This window comes from Balaenoptera musculus, chromosome 2 (assembly GCF_009873245.2).
Source record: "Balaenoptera musculus isolate JJ_BM4_2016_0621 chromosome 2, mBalMus1.pri.v3, whole genome shotgun sequence".
Lineage (NCBI taxonomy): Eukaryota > Metazoa > Chordata > Mammalia > Artiodactyla > Balaenopteridae > Balaenoptera > Balaenoptera musculus.
In genome coordinates, this window is record NC_045786.1 from 5,450,716 (window position 1) to 5,469,159 (window position 18,444).

Below are 18,444 nucleotides of genomic sequence, written 5' to 3' on the forward strand. Positions count from 1 at the left end.
TGCACCTGTGTTATCATCTGCGCTGCAGGTGTCCCACGGCTACTGCCGACAGAAGTGGAGCCAACCACGTCCCCTTTAGAGATCAGAGTCACACCTCGGATCTTCCACAAAAGACAAACATAACCAGATAGAAAACCCAACCCCAAAACCCCCAAAACAGAAGACAAAAACCTCTAGTTTTGGAAAGAAAACTGCTGTTGTGAATTAGAAAATTTTAAAAATGCTGTTAGGAGAGCTTCTAGCTCAGTTCCGTGCAGTGTCGCCATAATAGTTGGTTGCCAGTCCCGCAGCCCTTGGTCAACTCTTCTATCCTGGAAGAGGGTAACTCCCTCTTGAGGGGCAGCTCACTCCCAGAGAGTAAGTAAAGTAATTGAAGACACACGGGTTTTATTGTTTCTCAGGCATCCATCCATCCTTACACAGATTTCCAGCGTACGTGACTGAGGGGTTCATATACGATACAGAGCATTTAAAATTAGCAAGATATGGCCTTTCTATTCTACATATCCTCCTACTTTCTGGATTGTTGTTATTATCTAAGAGCTTTAAAATTTAGGAAGAGTGGAACTGAATATTTTTTTAAAACCTTTAAGTTATTTCATTGATACAAGGAGCATTCGTTCCCTATTCAAAGGAGCAAATTCATTGGAATGCCAATGTTATATTATCTGTTTTATCCAATTAAATTCTCAGGTCAGGTGGAAGATTGCTGAACAGTTGCCATCAGGACCACCATTATATTTAGATATTGCTCTAAATTAAATGTTAATGAATAATAGGCTCACATTAGGAGATACTGACACATAGCCAAACCCCACCCACCTAATCTACATCTTCAGGAAAATCAAGAAGCTGCTTACTTTTGTACATCTTTCTTTCTAAATCCACAGAAACCACTTCTGTAGGCGGCATGAGGAGCCAGCCCTTCACCCACAACCCTGACTTCATCTAGAGAAACAAATCAAAGCAATAAAAGAGCTGCATTGGTTGCTGTAGTTATTTTTTTCTGTCTTGTTTGTATCTTCTGCTATGGCATGGATCTGACAACTACTTTCTCTGTTGCCTTCTGTTTTCTTAGTGTGTGGTGGGTCCCTTACAAATTCCGCTGGGGGAAACTTTACTTCTCCTGGCTATGATGGAGTCAGTAATTACTCAAGAAACCTAAACTGCGAATGGACGCTCAGCAATCCAAACCAGGGAAACTCCTCCGTTTACATTCATTTTGAGGATTTTTACCTAGAAAGTCACCAAGACTGTCAGTTTGATGTCCTTGAGTTCCGAGCGGGTGAGTCCAATCAAGGAACACGTTCTCTCATTCACCTGCAGCCTTCTTCTTAAGCCTGGAGGCCACCAGCAATGAAGGGAGACAAAGGGCTGTACTGTATGTATTATATATAAGATCCAGAAGAACATTGTTCAGACAAAGCCATCATTCTGCACGTGCCCAGCTGGGGACAACATGCCCTATAAATGGGGAATGAGGTGGATCAGTGTTTTCAACTAGACCCTATGTCTCAGTTGATGTGACATTTACCCAGGAGAGATTCTGGTTTGTCTTTGCTCTCTTAATGAGTTCAAGTGGTCCCTTCAACTCTAATCTACTCAAGACTTCTTTCTTCAGAGACTAGAACGTAACATGGTCAGAATGTGCTGGTGGTTTCCTGAATTTACAGGATTCACAGAGGAGGCCATGGAATTCTCCTTAGGCCTTAGAAGTCTGAAGAAACTTTGCAATGCATTAAACGGAGAAGCACATAGAAGCTGGTTGGGAAATTATCCCCGAAGCAGTCAAGTTTGTCTTTGTTTTCATGATAGAAATAGATTGAGCTATACCTGGTAAACTATAATCATCTTAAGAATTTTTTAAAAATCTGCATTCATGGCTGATAAATCCATTTTAGTTCTTTCCTATAGTGGAAGCACAAGTTATCCATTGAATTGTCCCCAGTGTTACATTGACACTCTTTTCCCCCTAAAGAAAAAAAAAAGAAGGAGAAAAGTAACAGTATATCAATATATCAGCTATGCTGTCTAAGGCTCACTGGGTTCCATGTTATTGCAAAATTTAAAGAAAAGGAGGCTGAACGCTAATGCAGTTTGCTGGTGACAACGTACTGGGGCAACTATAGAAATTGCTGCTGGCTTTGGGAACATGGAGGGCAGAAAGAGAATTTGATAAAGTTTATGGTCACAGACCAACTGCCTCAGCAGAAGAATCATCTGGCCTCTTAGAGGTAGATGAACCTAGAAAAGGCTTATGAGGGAAATGGAAGTTGTAGTTTGAGAATGTTCTCCATAGGATTCTGATAAATCCTCACCCCCTCCGCTTGGTTCAAAACCACTGGCTTATAGAATCAAACAGAACAGCTATCTATCAAATTTCATTCAGTTAAATGCAATCTTCTCTCGATTCCCTCGTTTTAGAGACAGTTAGAATACTATATTTTGTTGACTTTTAAGGTCAGTGATGTTGTCTGACAAGACTAAACAGTGAGGAGATGAGTGTGAGCAATAAATGTTCATCAAATTACTGTGAAAATAATATTCACAAAAATACTCAGCTCCGAATCTGATAGTTCTTAGCTTGAGTATGGAATATCCCATTCATTTTAGTAGATTAAATACAGTGAAGAAATTATTAAAATTTTAGGTAATTATCACTTTTATCTTGCTGATGTATTTTGTCACTATTGGTATTGTGTTTTTTACGCCTTAAAAAAAAAAAAAAGCACAGCCAAAAGTTTTTTTTAAAGTTTTCTAACAGTTGTGTCTCTGTTTAGATATGCTAAACAATAATTATGAAAACATGAATTGGAACAAAATGACACCTATGATAGAGAAAGAGGCCCATACCAAAAAAAGCATTCTTTTTTACCCGTTGGAGGCACTCTTTCCTTTGTAGTTGAGAAAGATAGAAAGGAGATTTGTGAAATGTCTGCTATTAAACCAGAATTTAAATGTGCATCAATGTAATAGCTTGAAATTTTTTTTATTATTTGTTCCTACTGAATTCATTGGATATATCTTTCAAAAGATACATATATGGTGACACTGGTGTGTTATTCTGCTCAGGTAATGCTGATGGGCTTCTGATATGGAGACTTTGTGGAGCTTCAGAACCTAGAATGCCATTGGTTATACCTTATCCTCAGATATGGATACACTTTGTCACCAATGAACGTGTAGAACATGTTGGATTCCATGCACAGTATTCCTTTACAGGTAAGACTTATGATAAGCTCTCCAACTCTGGCAATAACATAATACATAAATTTTTTGATGACATTTTCCATAAAGATCTCGCATATATTTTGTTAGATGTATTTCTAGGTTTATTTATTGGTTTTGTTAGTAGTGTCAATGAGACATTTTTAATTATACTTTCTAGCTGGTTGTTGCCTATATCTAGGAATTTTTAAATTTTAATACATTAATCTTTAGCCCACAGATCTTGCTAGACTCTTATTAGTTTTAGTATTTTGTCTATAAATTACCTCTGGATTTCTGTGTAAACAGTCATATCTTCTGCAAATTGATAGCAATTTTTCTCTTTCAATCCCAATTCTTGATTTCTTTTTCTTGTCTTATTTCACTAGCTAAGGCCACCATCATAATGTCAAATGCAAGGGATGACAGCATCTTGTTTCTGACCTTAATGTGAATGCCTGTAACATTTCACTGTTAAACATACTGGTTTCTCTTAGGTTTTCAAGAAATACTCCTTATCACATTAAAGGAAGTCTCTTCAATTCATGGTGCACAAAAAGTTTTTTTGTTTTTTTGGTTTTTTTTTACTGTCAGATTTTGGCAAATGGTTTTTCTGCATCTATTGAGATGATCCTATTTTTTCCTACTTTAATGTGTTAATGTGATAAATTGTATTAAAAGATTTTTCTCTTGTTAAACCATCCTTTCATTTCTGGGATAGACCCTACTTGGCCATCATGGTATTTTGGACATATTACTAAACATAATTTGCTAATGTTTTGTGCTAGATTTGTATCTGTGACATTCAGTTTGTACCTGAAAATTCAGCCCAAGACAGACAGTACTCCTCCTTGCTGCTTCTCTGGGCCATTAGAGTTTTTCTAGTCCATTTCACTAATGTGGCAGCCCTTTTAGATTCCGAACTTTATGTAAAAGCCCTTGCTTTTGTGGAGGTCCAAGGCCATATGTTCTCTTTTTGCCTGATCATCAAACCTCAAAACACAACTCCTGGGGCCCACATCTTGATTCTATATCCTCTTAGACCGACATACTCCCAGTTTAAGATACCCCTTGGAATTTGAGTACATTTATTTTTTATAGTTCTTAGAGATCTCCTTTCTTTCCATTAAGTTGGGCTATGAATCAAATATATTTTGGTTATAATTTTATTTAACATTTCTTTGTGTTATAACCAAATGGTTGGTTGGAGAAAGGAGTGAGATTGATTATCTATTCAGTCAACCATGTTGCCATCTGGTTTTTCTTTATCAGATTGAAAGAAAAGAGTCAGATTTCAGGAAGCAGTATTATTTGTGTGGAACATCAGACCATACCATGCTTTAGAAATGTATCCATGTTTCAACTTGCTATACTAATGTACACTTTGATAGCTGATTACAATATATGTGCTTGTTGTCAAATGACAAAGTCTTTAGTTATGGTACTCGTCATATTCTTCAAGCTTACATTTATTTTCACAGGCCTAGTTTTTTTAAGAAAGGCAATGTTCTTTACTTTGTTCCTAGTGCGTTTACTGTCAGTTCTATGCTCATCTAATTAGTCTCCATTTATGGTTCAGATAATCTTCCTTCTCCTTTGTGTCAAACTTGAGCCTGCCTTCACTGTGTGATTCCATTTGATTAACACTATATGGGATTCTGTTTATTTCTAATCTTCCATCTAGCTTTACTTTGCTTTCATCCAATTTCATCTATTTATTCATTTATTGTTCTTTTTTTAAATCATAAAGTATGATGGCTATAAGTAGTATTTACTTTGGCTTTACAGAATTTGGTGGTTTTTTTCCTTTCTTATTTAGAAGTTTACAATCTGATTTCAGACTGTGGTGGAGTACAGATAGGTGAGAGTGGAGTGATCTCAAGCCCCAACTATCCAGCCTCTTATGACAGTTTGACCCACTGTTCTTGGCTGCTGGAAGCCCCACAAGGCCACACCATCACTGTGAGTTTTGATTAGTGGGTAAAATAATTCTGAAATTATACAACAAAAGTACCATGTCCTGTGTGGAAACAGAGTTCTTTTAATAAGCAAGTGATTAGAATAGGCTTTGATCCAGGTCATCTTTTCCCTAAAATTCTCTGATTAGAGTATATACATTGGCATCTACAAGTTTACAACTAATGGAGAATGAAATATCTTTCATTCTTTTTCAAGCACAGGAGAAGCTCTCTATAGAAGACAGTTCCCCATCCAGAAAAGAGATGTATTTATGTTCTTGATATGAGTTGCCATCCCAGCCCAGGGGACTGAGGATGACCCTAATGACTCCCGTTCTGGGAGAAATATCCCTTCTCAAAATTTCCAAGAGAAACTTCAGTAAGAAAAAAATAGAGGAGGACAAGGGAGAATGAAATAAGAGACATAAATACAAAATTATATAAATTGAAACAAAATAAAAGGGTGTGTAAGGACTTCAGTCGAACTCTACGTAGATAGGCTCACTTACAGCTCAGAGTGTTTCCTCATTTCTTCCCTTTTCTCCTGCAGCTGACATTCAGTGATTTTGACATTGAAGCCCATGCAACCTGTGCTTGGGACTCTGTCACAGTCAGAAACGGTGGTTCCCCCGGATCACCCATCATAGGACACTACTGTGGAAGTTCAAACCCCAGGACAATCCAGTCGGGTTCCAACCAGCTGGTGGTGATTTTTAACACGGACCATTCGGTGCAAAATGGTGGCTTTTATGCTACATGGAACACAGAGACTTTGGGTAAAAGAAAGAAACATTCTCTGCGCTTACTGTCTTTTATCATCAATGTATTTTTAAAATTTATTAACTAGCCCAACAAGTATACATTTTGTACCTACTCTCTGTCAGACTCAATTCTAAATGTTTACACATGACATCTCATGAAGCAACCTTGTAAGGAAGACACAGTATCAGTGCACATTTTCTCCACTTGCATGGGTGGAAACAGGATAAATGGGTGGATAATTTGCCCAGCTCATGTAGCTGATGATCAGCAGGGTCAAGATTTGAATGAAGACAGCAGAGCCCAGAAACTTTGATCTTAATGCTTCACTGTGCTGTCTCCACAGGCAAAGGGCCATGGTACAACTAGGGAATCACAAGTAATAGAAAATATGTGTTGGAATCACAAGTAGTTTAACATATTTGGACCATGGAGGCAGAATGCTGAGTGGTGAGCTGAGGGCAGGAAAATAAGTAGTCCACATCCTGGAGAGCCTTGGCTTCTATGTTATCCCTTGAGCAGTGGGGAGCTATTTGAAGAGTTCTGAGCAGCAAAGTGACAAGATAAGATTTGTGACTTAGAATGAATGCTCTGTATGGGGCAAAACATGATAGATTCTATTTCAAAAGATTACTTGTTGTACCTGCAAACTATGAAATTTCATGGAAATTTCATTTCATGGAAATTCCCAGAAAATATAAGACTTGCATTGGACACTTCTGTCAGGATCTCATCATAGTCTTGCAACATCACACAGGGCAGTTATTTCTAGAAGAGTCAGGGTGTTTGGGGAGCTCTCTGTGTGCTGCTGAAGCAGAGGGGAGCTGAGATGAACCACTGGTTTTCCAAGAGTTTAAAAGCAAAAGATACAGGGAATACTCTTTAACTTCATTTTGTTTCGAGTTCATTTTTTTTTTTCTTTTGCCATCTCTTAAGAACATACTTTAATATTACAAAACAGTTCTAGATTTTTCTTGCTTTCAATCCCTGTAATTTATTGTTCATCCATCGGCATTTCAATATGAATGAACCAGGTTACTTAATGGAAGATTTTCCCCTCCTCAAAATCATTTTCTCCCGTCCAGGATGTTAGCGTAAAATTGCAGATGAGTATAGACTTGTATTCTCATGTGTTAGTGGCAATAAAATACAAAGCTTGAGATTGTTGGGCCACAAATACTACATAGCCTCAAGGGGAGTAAAAATTATTGCTCTTGTTTGAAGACAGGATAGAAGTCTGTCCTCTGCATGGCAAGGATTAATGGTCTCAGGTGAGTTCAGGTGTCACGAAACAGTAGCAGCTGTAGCCTCCTGTGGCTTCAGTGACCTTCCATTTGCTGAGAGTCCTTGTTGTGGACCTTCCCCGAAGGTCAGAGACTCATATGTAAGGAAAGATGCACTGATATCTCACATTTAGAAATGTGTCCTTTCCAGAAGTCTTCAGTTACCAAAATTGTTATTTTCATCACAAGGTAATGACTTTTTCCATGACAATTTTTCAGGTTGTGGTGGAATACTTCATTTAGACAATGGTACAATCAGATCCCCCCACTGGCCTCAGAATTTTCCCGAGAACAGCAGATGTTCCTGGACAGTCATTACTCACCAAAGTAAACACTTGGAGCTCAGCTTTGACAACAACTTCCTCATCCCCAGTGGGGACGGACAGTGTCGGAACAGCTTTGTGAAGGTCAGTGCACTTGTATATTTAATTGGAGCCAAGCTGGTTGCAGGAACGTAAACGTTTAGACTAGAAATGACTCATTGCCTCTCAAAGGAGGAGAAGGACAATTTTGCTGCTTGGATTTCTTGAATGAAAAAGTGAGAAACCTCAACCACTAGGAGTTAAAATTTGAACCACAACACACATTGCCCTGTGACTTTCATTCGCTAATACATAAGCAAAGACACTTAATTTAGGAGATTGTCTCGCCTTATTAAATTCTCATGAGCATTATACTTTCTTCCTTTCTATAGAAACTAAGAGAGAAGGGCAATTTCTTTCTTCCTCCCTTCCTTCCTTCCTTCCTTCTCTCCCTCCCTCCCTCCCTCCCTCCCTCTCTCTCTTTTCTCTTTCTTTCTTTCTTTCTTTCTTCTTTTTTCTTTCTTCCCTTCTCCTTTCTTTCTTTCTTTCTTTTTCTTTCTTTCTTTCTTTCTTTCTTTCTTTCTTTCTTTCCTTCTCTCTCCTCTCCTCCCTCCCTCCCTCCCTCCCTCCCCTCTCCCTCCTCTCTCTCCTCTCGCTTCTTTTTCTTTCTTTCTCATTTTCTCTTTATTTTCTATTTTCTTTCTTTCTAATAGACCCTCAAGGACAAAATGAATCAAAGTCACCATGACAGGCAATATTTAGAGTATCCTATAAAAGTTACAGAAGGCTAGACATGTACTAGTGCCAGCCTTCACCTGAGCCTTAAGTGCCCACAAGCTGACCAGACCGTGAGGGACCCATCCATGTAAAATCATGGCCATGGGTCAGTCAGTAAGGCTCTCTTCCTCTCCAGTTGTAAATACTGCTCCTGTGGCACTGACATCACTATTCATTGACTTATGACCGTGATAACTGTATTACAAATTCATTCCATCTGTGCTATTTTATATCTCATGTGTTCTATCGCTAAGGGGACATACACCTTTTAGGGGAAAGAACACTCGCCTGGACTCCGCATCTCTTGCATTTACCACCTGCATGTTCCTCTATGAGCCAGTTACACATTTGGGCTTTAAATTACTCAGCTGTAAAATGAAGAGAATAATTCCTACTTTAGTAGGACTGTTTTAAGCATTAGAGGTAATATGATATAATAACATAAATAGTGCTCCGTGCTTGGAATATAAAACCACCTAATGAGTAGAAGTGGCTTGTATTGTCGATGTTGTTATTATTTTACATCATCTCTCAAATTATGTTTTATATCTAACTGATCCATGCATGCTGTTGCAATAAAAATCCTAGACTTGTATATAATACATGGAAAACAAAACATCGTATACACTTTTCCTAACTGCTTTTTTCATGAAACAAATGAACTCTCTCAGGAATTGAGTCAACATCAAATATATAGACAAAGTAAAGTCTTTCAAGTTCTTCAGTTGTAAAAATGGAATGTGAAAAGTTATTCAGTCCCATTTCTCCTCTGGATGGAACGGGAATCCTTCTGACAGGAGGCAAGGCTGAACCACTGGCGGGTGGGATCCATCTGGAACTCTGACAAAACTCAGTGGCCTGGGAAACACACTCTTTCCCTGCTGGGCCTGAGACTCCAGTTTTTGCCAAGAGATACTGAGGTGGGTAAACATGACAAGCAAGAGGGGCCCAGCTCCAGCAAGCAACCCTTAACCTCAAACCTTATACAAAAATTAACTCAAAATAGACCATAAACCTAAATGTAAATATACAGCTATAAACTTTGAGGAGAAAAAGAACAGAAAATCTTAGGGACCTAGAGATGGATGAAAAGTTCTTAGACTAAACATCAAAAGAATAATCCGTAAAAGGAGAAATTAATAAATTTTACCATATCAAAATTAAAAATATTTTGCTCTGTAAAGAGATGAAAAGACAAGCTACAAACTGGGAGAAAAGATTTCCAAAGCACTTACCTGACAACAGACTACTATCTAAAGTATAGGCAGAACTCTCACACCCAACAGTAAAAATACAGAGTCCAATTAGAATATGGGCAAAAGATATGAACAGATATTTCACCGAAGAGGATATTCGGGTGGTGAATAAACATACGAAAAGATGTTCAACATCACTAGCCATTAGGAAAAAAGAGACTTAAAACCACAATGATTGCCACACACCTGTCAGACTGCCCAGAATAAAAAACAGTGACAACACCAAATCCTGCCAAGCTTGCAGCGAAGCTGTGTCACTTATTCATTGCCAGTGGGAACGTAAAATGGCACACCACTCTGAAAAATAGTTTGGCAGTTTCTTATAAAACTAAACGCACACTTACCATAAGATACAGCAAGTATACTCCCGGGCATTTATCCCAGAGTAATGTAAACTATGTCTGCACAAAAACCTGTGCACAAATGTTCATAGCAACTTTATAGGAAATAGACAAAGACTGGAATCGGTGCACATGTCCTTCAACAGTTGAATAGTTCAGTGAACTCTGGTACCTCCATACTGTGGAGTACAACTCCTCGGTAGAAATAAACAAACTTTTGACAGGCTAATGATCTGAACAAATCACCAGGGAATTAAACCAAGTGAAAAAAGCCAATTCCGAAAGGTTACATACTCTCTTATTCCATTTACATAATATTTTTGAAATGACAATGCTTAGAAACAGAGGACAGACTACCAGAGGTTAGCAAGATGTGAGTGTAGGAATGAGTCGTGTGTGGTTATAAAAGGGCAACTCTAGGGAACCTCAGTGTTGGAGCTGCTTGGTGTCTTGAATGTGGTGGTATAAGCTTGTATGTAACTGAATACACACACACGTGCGTGAGTGGGGAACTGAGTAAGATGGGTGGACTGTCGAGTCAGCGTCCTGGTTATGATGTTATATTACAGTTTTACAAGCTGTCATTGTTGGAGGAATCTGGGAAATGGGTACAGGGGATTTCTCTGTCTCTTACAACTGCGTGTGAATCTGCAGATACTCAGTAAATGTTTTTTTTAAATTGCTTGAGTGATAAAATATCACCTGAAGCCAGGCTGAATTGTACAAACCTTAAGAAATGTCAGAAAGTTTTTGACAGTTTTGTAACATTTTGTAGGTCCAATATCATTTAAATGAGTTCTAGGTCATAGAGCCAATGAAATGAGATCTTGACTGACAGGTATCGATGAATATTTAACAACTCTTTACCATTATTATCATTATAACACCCGTGTTCTTGAGCCAAAAGGTAGAGATGTCAGATCCATAATTAATGACTTCAGAAAAGTGTAAGCCCGTGAGGGTTCTTGAAGTTCTTTGTTAAAGAACTGGAGATTCTTTCCTAAAAGTTTTAGCTCTTATCACTTCACCTCTTGAGTGATGTTTGTAAAAATAGCATATGCAGATCTCTCTCTCAGTAAGTCATGTTTACAATTTAACAGAATGTGGTTAGAAAACTTCTGTATACTGTTTCCCTGGATAGTTAAAGGCAGGGGGTCAGGGGACATAAAGGGGATATTAGGGAAAACAGGGGGTGTGCACTTCTTTCCTGACCTTTTTTTGATCTTTTGATTTGGCAGAATATCTTTGCTTTTGTTCTCAGCAGCTCCAGTCCCAGGCACCTCCCATATCTCATAAATGGCAAATATAATTGGACTTAAGTAAGATGATTAACAGCAGGATTCGCAGTGTTTGAGAATCAATTGAAATATGACTTTATAGCTACTTTTCTAAATTTATTTTTATTTATTTATTTATTTTTAGCTGTGTTGGGTCTTCGTTTCGTGCGAGGGCTTTCTCTAGTTGCGGCGAGCGGGGGCCACTCTTCATCGCGGTGCGCGGGCCTCTCACTGTCGCGGCCTCTCTTGTTGCGGAGCACAGGCTCCAGACGCGCAGGCTCAGTAATTGTGGCTCACGGGCCTAGTTGCTCCGCGGCATGTGGGATCTTCCCAGACCAGGGCTCGAACCCGTGTCCCCTGCATTGGCAGGCAGATTCTCAACCTCTGCGCCACCAGGGAAGCCCGAAATATGACTTTAAAGAGCCGATGGGGCTCTGAACTGGCGTTACCTCGCACCTCTTCCCTGGGCTGATTTGCTAATAGAAACGTTTGTAAGGGCCTGGTGTGTGATTGCTTTGTTTGAGGAATTGTCCTGAGAGTGATACGTTCAGAATGAGTAATTTGATGTGAAGGGAATGTTGAACAGTCCAGTAAGACTAATCCAAACCCAATTACCTTCTTGCCTTCCCGGGCTAGAGAATTCTTAGCTGGGGGTTTGGGGCGGGGCATCATAGGACGCTCAGCGGCAGCCCTGGCTCCTCCCCACTACATGCCACGCCCACACCAGACGTGACAATTGAAAACACTTGCAGACATCCCCAAATGCCCCCAGGAAGGGCAAAATTGCTCCCGGTTGAGACTCACTGGTTAAACGAGTTTAACAGTGCTTTTTCCCCAATAACGTGCATTTATTACCTAATATCAGTATTTTCCTTGAGTGACTCAACACTGTAGATACCGTGATCTCTTGCCTGAACTACCACACACCCTCCTGGCTGATCTCCCAGCGTCCTCTCTTTTCCTTCTCGTCTCCTCTTTGAGCTTCAAGCCTCCTGGAGGCCCCTTGTCATGCTCAGGATGTGGCCCGGACCCCTGACAAGCCATGGGGCTTGCACTGACTCTGCAGCCCCGCCTCACTCCTGACTCAGATTTCGCTCTGTTTGAACTAGCCCTGCCCCTTGCTGCCCCTGGGGCTTCTTCAGGCCTCTCTTGATTGAAGTCAGGCAAAGCCCCTTCTACACACTCTCAGCTGCTCCACAACAGCTCCTTTCACAGTTGGAATTTGCATTTAAACATGATTCTATGATTAATATCCTTCCCTAGGCTGGTTTAGGATTGGTTTGATCAAAATTGGAATTTTGATACTCACAATTTATTCCCCAGCAACTCTTTTTCAAATGAGCATATCATCATTTGCTTCTTTTAAAGTGGCCAGGGTCTACCTGGGAGTTGGTGACCCAGTCTTTAATGAATTGCAGAGAGACTGAATCTCATCCTTTCTTCAAAATGAACCTTAAAATTCAGCAGTGCCAGGAAGTCTTCCATGATTTATCCCAATTCATGCTAATTACATGTAGACCTGAAATTCATATCCACTTTCTTCCCATGGGCTTCTTGCTTGGTAAATCTTCTCTACTTGCAACCCACAATTTGCCAGCCATCCAGGACAAATGGTAAACCCCACAGTAGCACACATGCTGCTGCTCTGTTTCTCCCGGCACGTAGCAAGTTGAGCTAGATCAGGTCAACTAGGAAAAAGCAAGAGGAAACTGGGTAGTGATTGAGGGTTGTTGTTTTTTTTTTTTATATCACTGCCTAGATACACAAAAATGAACAGTCTCCTTGCAAGAGTCACGAATGGGCTATACTATAAAACAGCCTAAAGAAATGGTTCTCAAAAGAAAATATTACAGATTTGTGTGTTTTATGTACTATTAGGTTTAGTCTATGTACACCTGAGTGCTATTATTTTCCAGCCTGAGCACAAATTAAACATTGACGAGGGAAAACCTGGAGCACTAAGTCATGTTTCTGGCTTTTCTAGGTGTGGGCAGGCACTCAGGAGGCTGACCAGGCCCTGTTAGCCTCGAGCTGCGGGAACGTGGCCCCAAATCCCGTCATCATGCCCAGAAACGCCTTCACTGCTGTGTTCCAGTCGCAGGAGGTCCCAGCTCAGGGCTTCTCTGCATCCTTCGTTAGCCGTAAGTAGCGCTGAAAACCAAACCCAGGGGCCCTTGGAAGGGCGTGGCTGCCACAGGCAGGGGAGGAGGGGTCTGCTCCAGGGTTGGCTTGTCTGGAGGTCCATGGGGAGCGTCTGGGTGGGTCACCTCATCCTGAGTGCACCCTTCCTTCCACATCAGCAAGAACGGAACTGAATCCAACCGATGGCAGTAGAGAAATGATGTAGAAGGCCTGAGTGCCCGTCACTAATGTCTGAAATTAACCCTAAAATCTGCATCAGGGCAGGGATTGGGCAGAAGCCCAGGAGGCCATAATTAGTAGACGCTCAGCAGGCCGAGCCTGAAGCGCATTGCCTGCCTGCATGGACCTCACCTGGGGCTGTAAAAACGCGGTCTTCCCCCCAGGCTTATCGGAATGCAGACCTCCCCTGGCTACGGACTTACATGTGTTAGCTGTCATCCAGATGATTCTCACGCTCAGTCAACCTAGGGGGCCGCTTTCTTCAGGTTTTCCCCTTCCTTCTCTAACGACTACTCACCAGGTAGAAGAGTGGGGCACGTAGTTTTCAAGTCTGAGACACAGTGGTGTGTGTGCTTGTTGGCTGAATTAAATCAAGTAGCCACTGTTTGCAAGCCACTGTTTAGGAAAAAGTCTGACGAAAGGAATCAGAGGAAATAATGCAGTGAACAGGTATTTCAGACATGAGTAAGAGCGGGGTGTAAAGGCAGTAACAAAAGACCACCGCAGACCTAATTTTAGGTCTTCACTTGGTTCATTGTGTCTGTGTATGTGTGTGTCTTAATATCAGTTTAAAAGGATACTGATATTTTCTATCTATGTAATAGATAGGGAGTGTGTGGATTAACTAGTTAGTGGTTAGATAAAAACAAATGTCATTTTAGTGGTAAAAAGGTAGTTCTCTTCATTTCTGACACCTGGGAATCATGTGAGAATTTTTTGAGTTGGGATTAGTAAATTCAACCATTTTTATAAAGCAGGTATTATTTTTATAGCCATATTACAATGGTAATGAAAAGAACATATTTTTCTATAATATAATAAGGTATTTTTAAACTGTTAAGCGTATTGATCTGGTACAGATCACTTTTCAGTAGTTTTATTTCTTTAGCTACATAAATCCTCTTCAATCTTTGCTAAATTATTCTTCCTGTAATATCTTAAAATTAAGTGATTTGCAATGGATTTGTAAAATTTCTACTTAGCCCAAAACTCTGCATCATTTTTCTAAAAAATATATAATATTCTCATTTTGCATATTTATTTTTAAATCAGAGCTCCATTCTTCTAGTTATTGTTACTTCCATTTGGAGTAGTTCAGAGAATATGTTTCTAGAGAGCTTGGGAAAGTTGAGGCTTTCCCTCACTGATAAAGAGATGCTGTCTGGCAGAACAAATGTTCTGATAATGGCTTTTTCTTCCCACTTAGGATGTGGAAGGAATTTCACTAATCCTTCAGGTTACATTGTTTCTCCAAACTACCCAAAGCAATATGACAACAACATGAACTGCACCTACATCATAGAGGCCAGTCCTCTGTCCGTGGTCCTCTTGACTTTTGTGTCTTTCCATCTGGAAGGTAAGTTTATTCTTATCTAAATTACAGTTGGTTCTTAACAAATGAATGAGTGATAAGCAGAGGCAGAGATTGTCTAAAAATCACCATTTGAGGAAAATATTAAAAATGTTACAGAGTGGAGTTGATGTAAACTTGATTAAAACTCCATCCAATATTTTAAGAGCACAAGTATCATCCTATACATTCCATCCAGAGGTTAAAAAATAATGCAAGAGCTTTAAGAACATAAGCATCACGCAAACGGCCTAAAGAAAATAAGCCTGAAATCTATTACATGTTAATCATAGTATCTAATTTATTCATTTGCGTTTATTCTACACACGTACAGGTGCCTTCACAGTCACACACACACACACACACACACACACACTATAAACTAGCAAGAGAAACTTCACTTCTGAGTCAAAGTAGGTGCTCCATAAATGTTGAATGAATGAATTAATAAAATTAATAAATATTTGTGTTCTACTGTCATTAAATATGACTGTGGGATACTCTCTCATCTTCTTTTTCATTTTCATCCTCATCAGTACCACAGGGACTGGGAAATCCCTAACCCCAGTGCCCCTTTGGGTTCATTCCCTGCCTGTTGGCGAAGGGGACAGTGGAGCTGCTGGTCTGGGCTGGGTTCTGACTACGCTGGACACAGCTTGATGTTTACCCAGCTGGTATCACATGGCAGAGAAAGGTTCCCTTCAGGTGGATGGGCAGCTCCAACCACTCAGGCATTTTAATATTTTTCACGAATTAACTTTTCATTTCTAAATTACAATTAATCTGTACGTTTGCCAAGCTTCATCTGCCCAACCAAAATTTCTTTCTCTTTGGGTTGGTCTCCCATGGCAGTGAAAAGTTAAACTTAGCAAAGTGTTCTACAATATTCAGCGTCCAGGAAAGTTATGTTTCATAAACATAAAAATGACACATCAGTACTCATAGGTTGATAAATTATGCAAAGTCTCTCTCACTGGATCCATTTTCTGTGACCTCCTTTTCCTACATCTCTACACGTTGTAGTTTTTGGTATGTGTTTGCTGGAAAATGCCAGGTATGAATTGATGTATGTCTCTGTACGAATGGACTGTGAGGTAAAATGTAATCTTCTCAGCATTTGCTAACACAGAATCCCAGCAATATAGAAAGATGCTCATGATATATAAAGCATTAGGGGAAGGTAAAGCAGTTTATATAAGAGATCCGACTTTTTTATTTAAAATAAACTGTGTGAATAAAATCTGTAAGACTATTAACTAGTACTTAAAGAGTTGTTACTACTGTGTCATAGATTTATAGGTGATATTTATTTTCTTCTTTATATCTTTGCTATTATCTTATTAAGGGAATGTTATTTTATATTTTTTTATTTTTATTTTTGTCGAAGTATAGTTGGTTTACAATGTTTTGTTTGTTTCAGGTGTACAGCAAAGTGATTCAGTTATACATATATATATATTCTTTTTCAGATTCTTTTCCCTTTTAGGTTATTACAAAATACTGAGTAGAGTTCCCTGTGCTATACAGTAGGTCCCCGTTGGTTATCTATTTTATATATAGTAGTGGGTATATGTTAACCCCAAACTCCTAATTTATCCCTCCCCCCACTTTTCCCTTTTGGTAACCCTAAGTTTGTTTCCTCTGTCTCTGAGTCTATTTCTGTTTTGTAAATAAGTTCATTTGTGTTAATTTTTAGATTCCACATATAAGCGCTGTCATATGATATTTGTTTTAGTATGATAGTCTCTAGGTCCACCCATATTGCTGCAAGTGGCATTATTTCATTCTTTCTTTATGGCTGAGTAATATTCCAGTGTGTGTGTGTGTGTGTGTGTGTGTCTGTCTGTCTGTCTGTCTGTCTGTCTGTATATCTCACATCTTCTTTACCCATTCATCTGTCAATGGACATTTAGGGTGCTTCCATGTCTTGATTGTTGTAAATAGTGCTGCAATGAACATTCGGGTGCATGTATCTTTTCAAATTATAGTTTTCTCCAGGAACTATATGCCCAGGAGTGGGATCCGTGGATCATATGGTAACTCTATTTTTAGTTTTTTAAGGAACCACCATACTGTTCTCCATAGTGGCTGCACTAATTTACATTTCCACCAACAGTGTAGGAGGGTTCCCTGTTCTCGACACCCTCTCAAACATTATTATTTGTAGACTTTTTGATGATGGCCATTCTGACCGATGTGAGGTGATACCTCATGGTGGCTTTGAATCTCATTTCTCTAATAATTATCGATGGTGAGCATTTTTTAAAGTGCCTATTGGCCATTTGTATGTCTTTGTTGGGGAAATCTCTGTTTAGATCTTCTGCCCATATTTTGATTGGGGTGTTTGTTTTTTGATACTGAGTGAAAAAGTTATCTTAATAACAGGGGAAAAACATGTGGCCTGGATTGTGCATTTATATGTACATTTGTCCTCACTAAATTACATAAACACAAGAATATCATATGCCGATATTATTTAGACTGAAAAAGGAGATGCTGGTAAATGTACTATATAATATAGCCACAGAAAGCACTGCCTATACCAATGGTACATGTATTATTAGAAGGGAACCTATACTGACACCGCACAGTAGCTCCCTGAGTTTAGTTGACAGATGGGGTAAAGGGGCGAGCATACGCTAGACTACCTGACCTGGGGTGGGGTAGGGCAGGCGCGGTATTTTAGGACGGGTCTCAATGCCAGATTGGCCACTTACTAGTCACATGGCTTTGTACAAATTACTTAATCTTTCTGGTAATCACTATAATTTTTACCAAAATATTGATATAAAATAGTAGTTGTGAAAGTCAGATCATGCCCATAGAAACATACCTTGTGAACCATTGTTTTGTTATTTTTGCTGCCACCAGTGTGGATCTCCAGACACGCCCTTTAACACAAGTCAGCTGCGAACAGATATTTGGTTTTGCCAGATTAAGTGATTTCTTTTTACTAATGGATTTGCTCGTTCTCACCCAGTTGAAGAGACTGATCTTTTTATAAGATAATATCCTTATGATAATATCTTGTGACATTTCCAGTGCTACATGTACTCAGTGTTTTCAGACTGCTAAGTGAGTAATTTCTGGCTTAGATTAAATGAATCACGATGACTCCTAAAAAGGGCAACATTAATCAGATTTATTTTGTGGTTAGATTCTTATCACTAATCATATCAGTGCTGACGTTCATGGAATACCATCAGCAAGTTAGAGATCCACTAGCTACAGTAAAAACCACCTCCCACCCCTTAAGTGAGCCTGAGGAATTCCTGTGCCGTGTATTGTGATAAAACTGAGTGAGAGTTGCTCTCAAGAAAAATCACAGCCTGTCTGCAGGAGCATTGGTCTTCCTAGCTGCCATAGGCCATAGACCTGTTTCTGAGAGATTCTGTCCAAATGACTAAGTATTTCTGAGCCCAAGCGGCCAGCAGACCCTGCGTTGACCTGGGTGGAGATGAAAGTTCTGGATCTGCTTTTTGTGGTGGGCCAGTGGCACAAAAGGTGGATTGATCAAGAAGAAGATGGACTGTTCCAGGCTACAGAACACTAGAGGGAAACACACTTGTCCA

The 18,444-nt window shown here is 39.5% G+C and overlaps 1 protein-coding gene across 2 annotated transcripts in view; it reads left to right on the forward strand.

Annotated features, from left to right (window-relative positions):
• Positions 1–18,444, forward strand: part of CUBN (cubilin) — a 274,317-nt gene that overhangs the window by 198,655 nt on the left and 57,218 nt on the right. For both annotated transcript variants that reach the window (XM_036842057.1, XM_036842058.1), the window contains exons 51-57: positions 1,079–1,285; positions 3,073–3,222; positions 5,048–5,169; positions 5,716–5,941; positions 7,427–7,614; positions 13,145–13,301; positions 14,729–14,878. In XM_036842057.1, the coding sequence (XP_036697952.1) occupies positions 1,079–1,285; positions 3,073–3,222; positions 5,048–5,169; positions 5,716–5,941; positions 7,427–7,614; positions 13,145–13,301; positions 14,729–14,878 (1,200 nt within the window). The remainder of the gene's footprint in view (positions 1–1,078; positions 1,286–3,072; positions 3,223–5,047; positions 5,170–5,715; positions 5,942–7,426; positions 7,615–13,144; positions 13,302–14,728; positions 14,879–18,444) is intronic.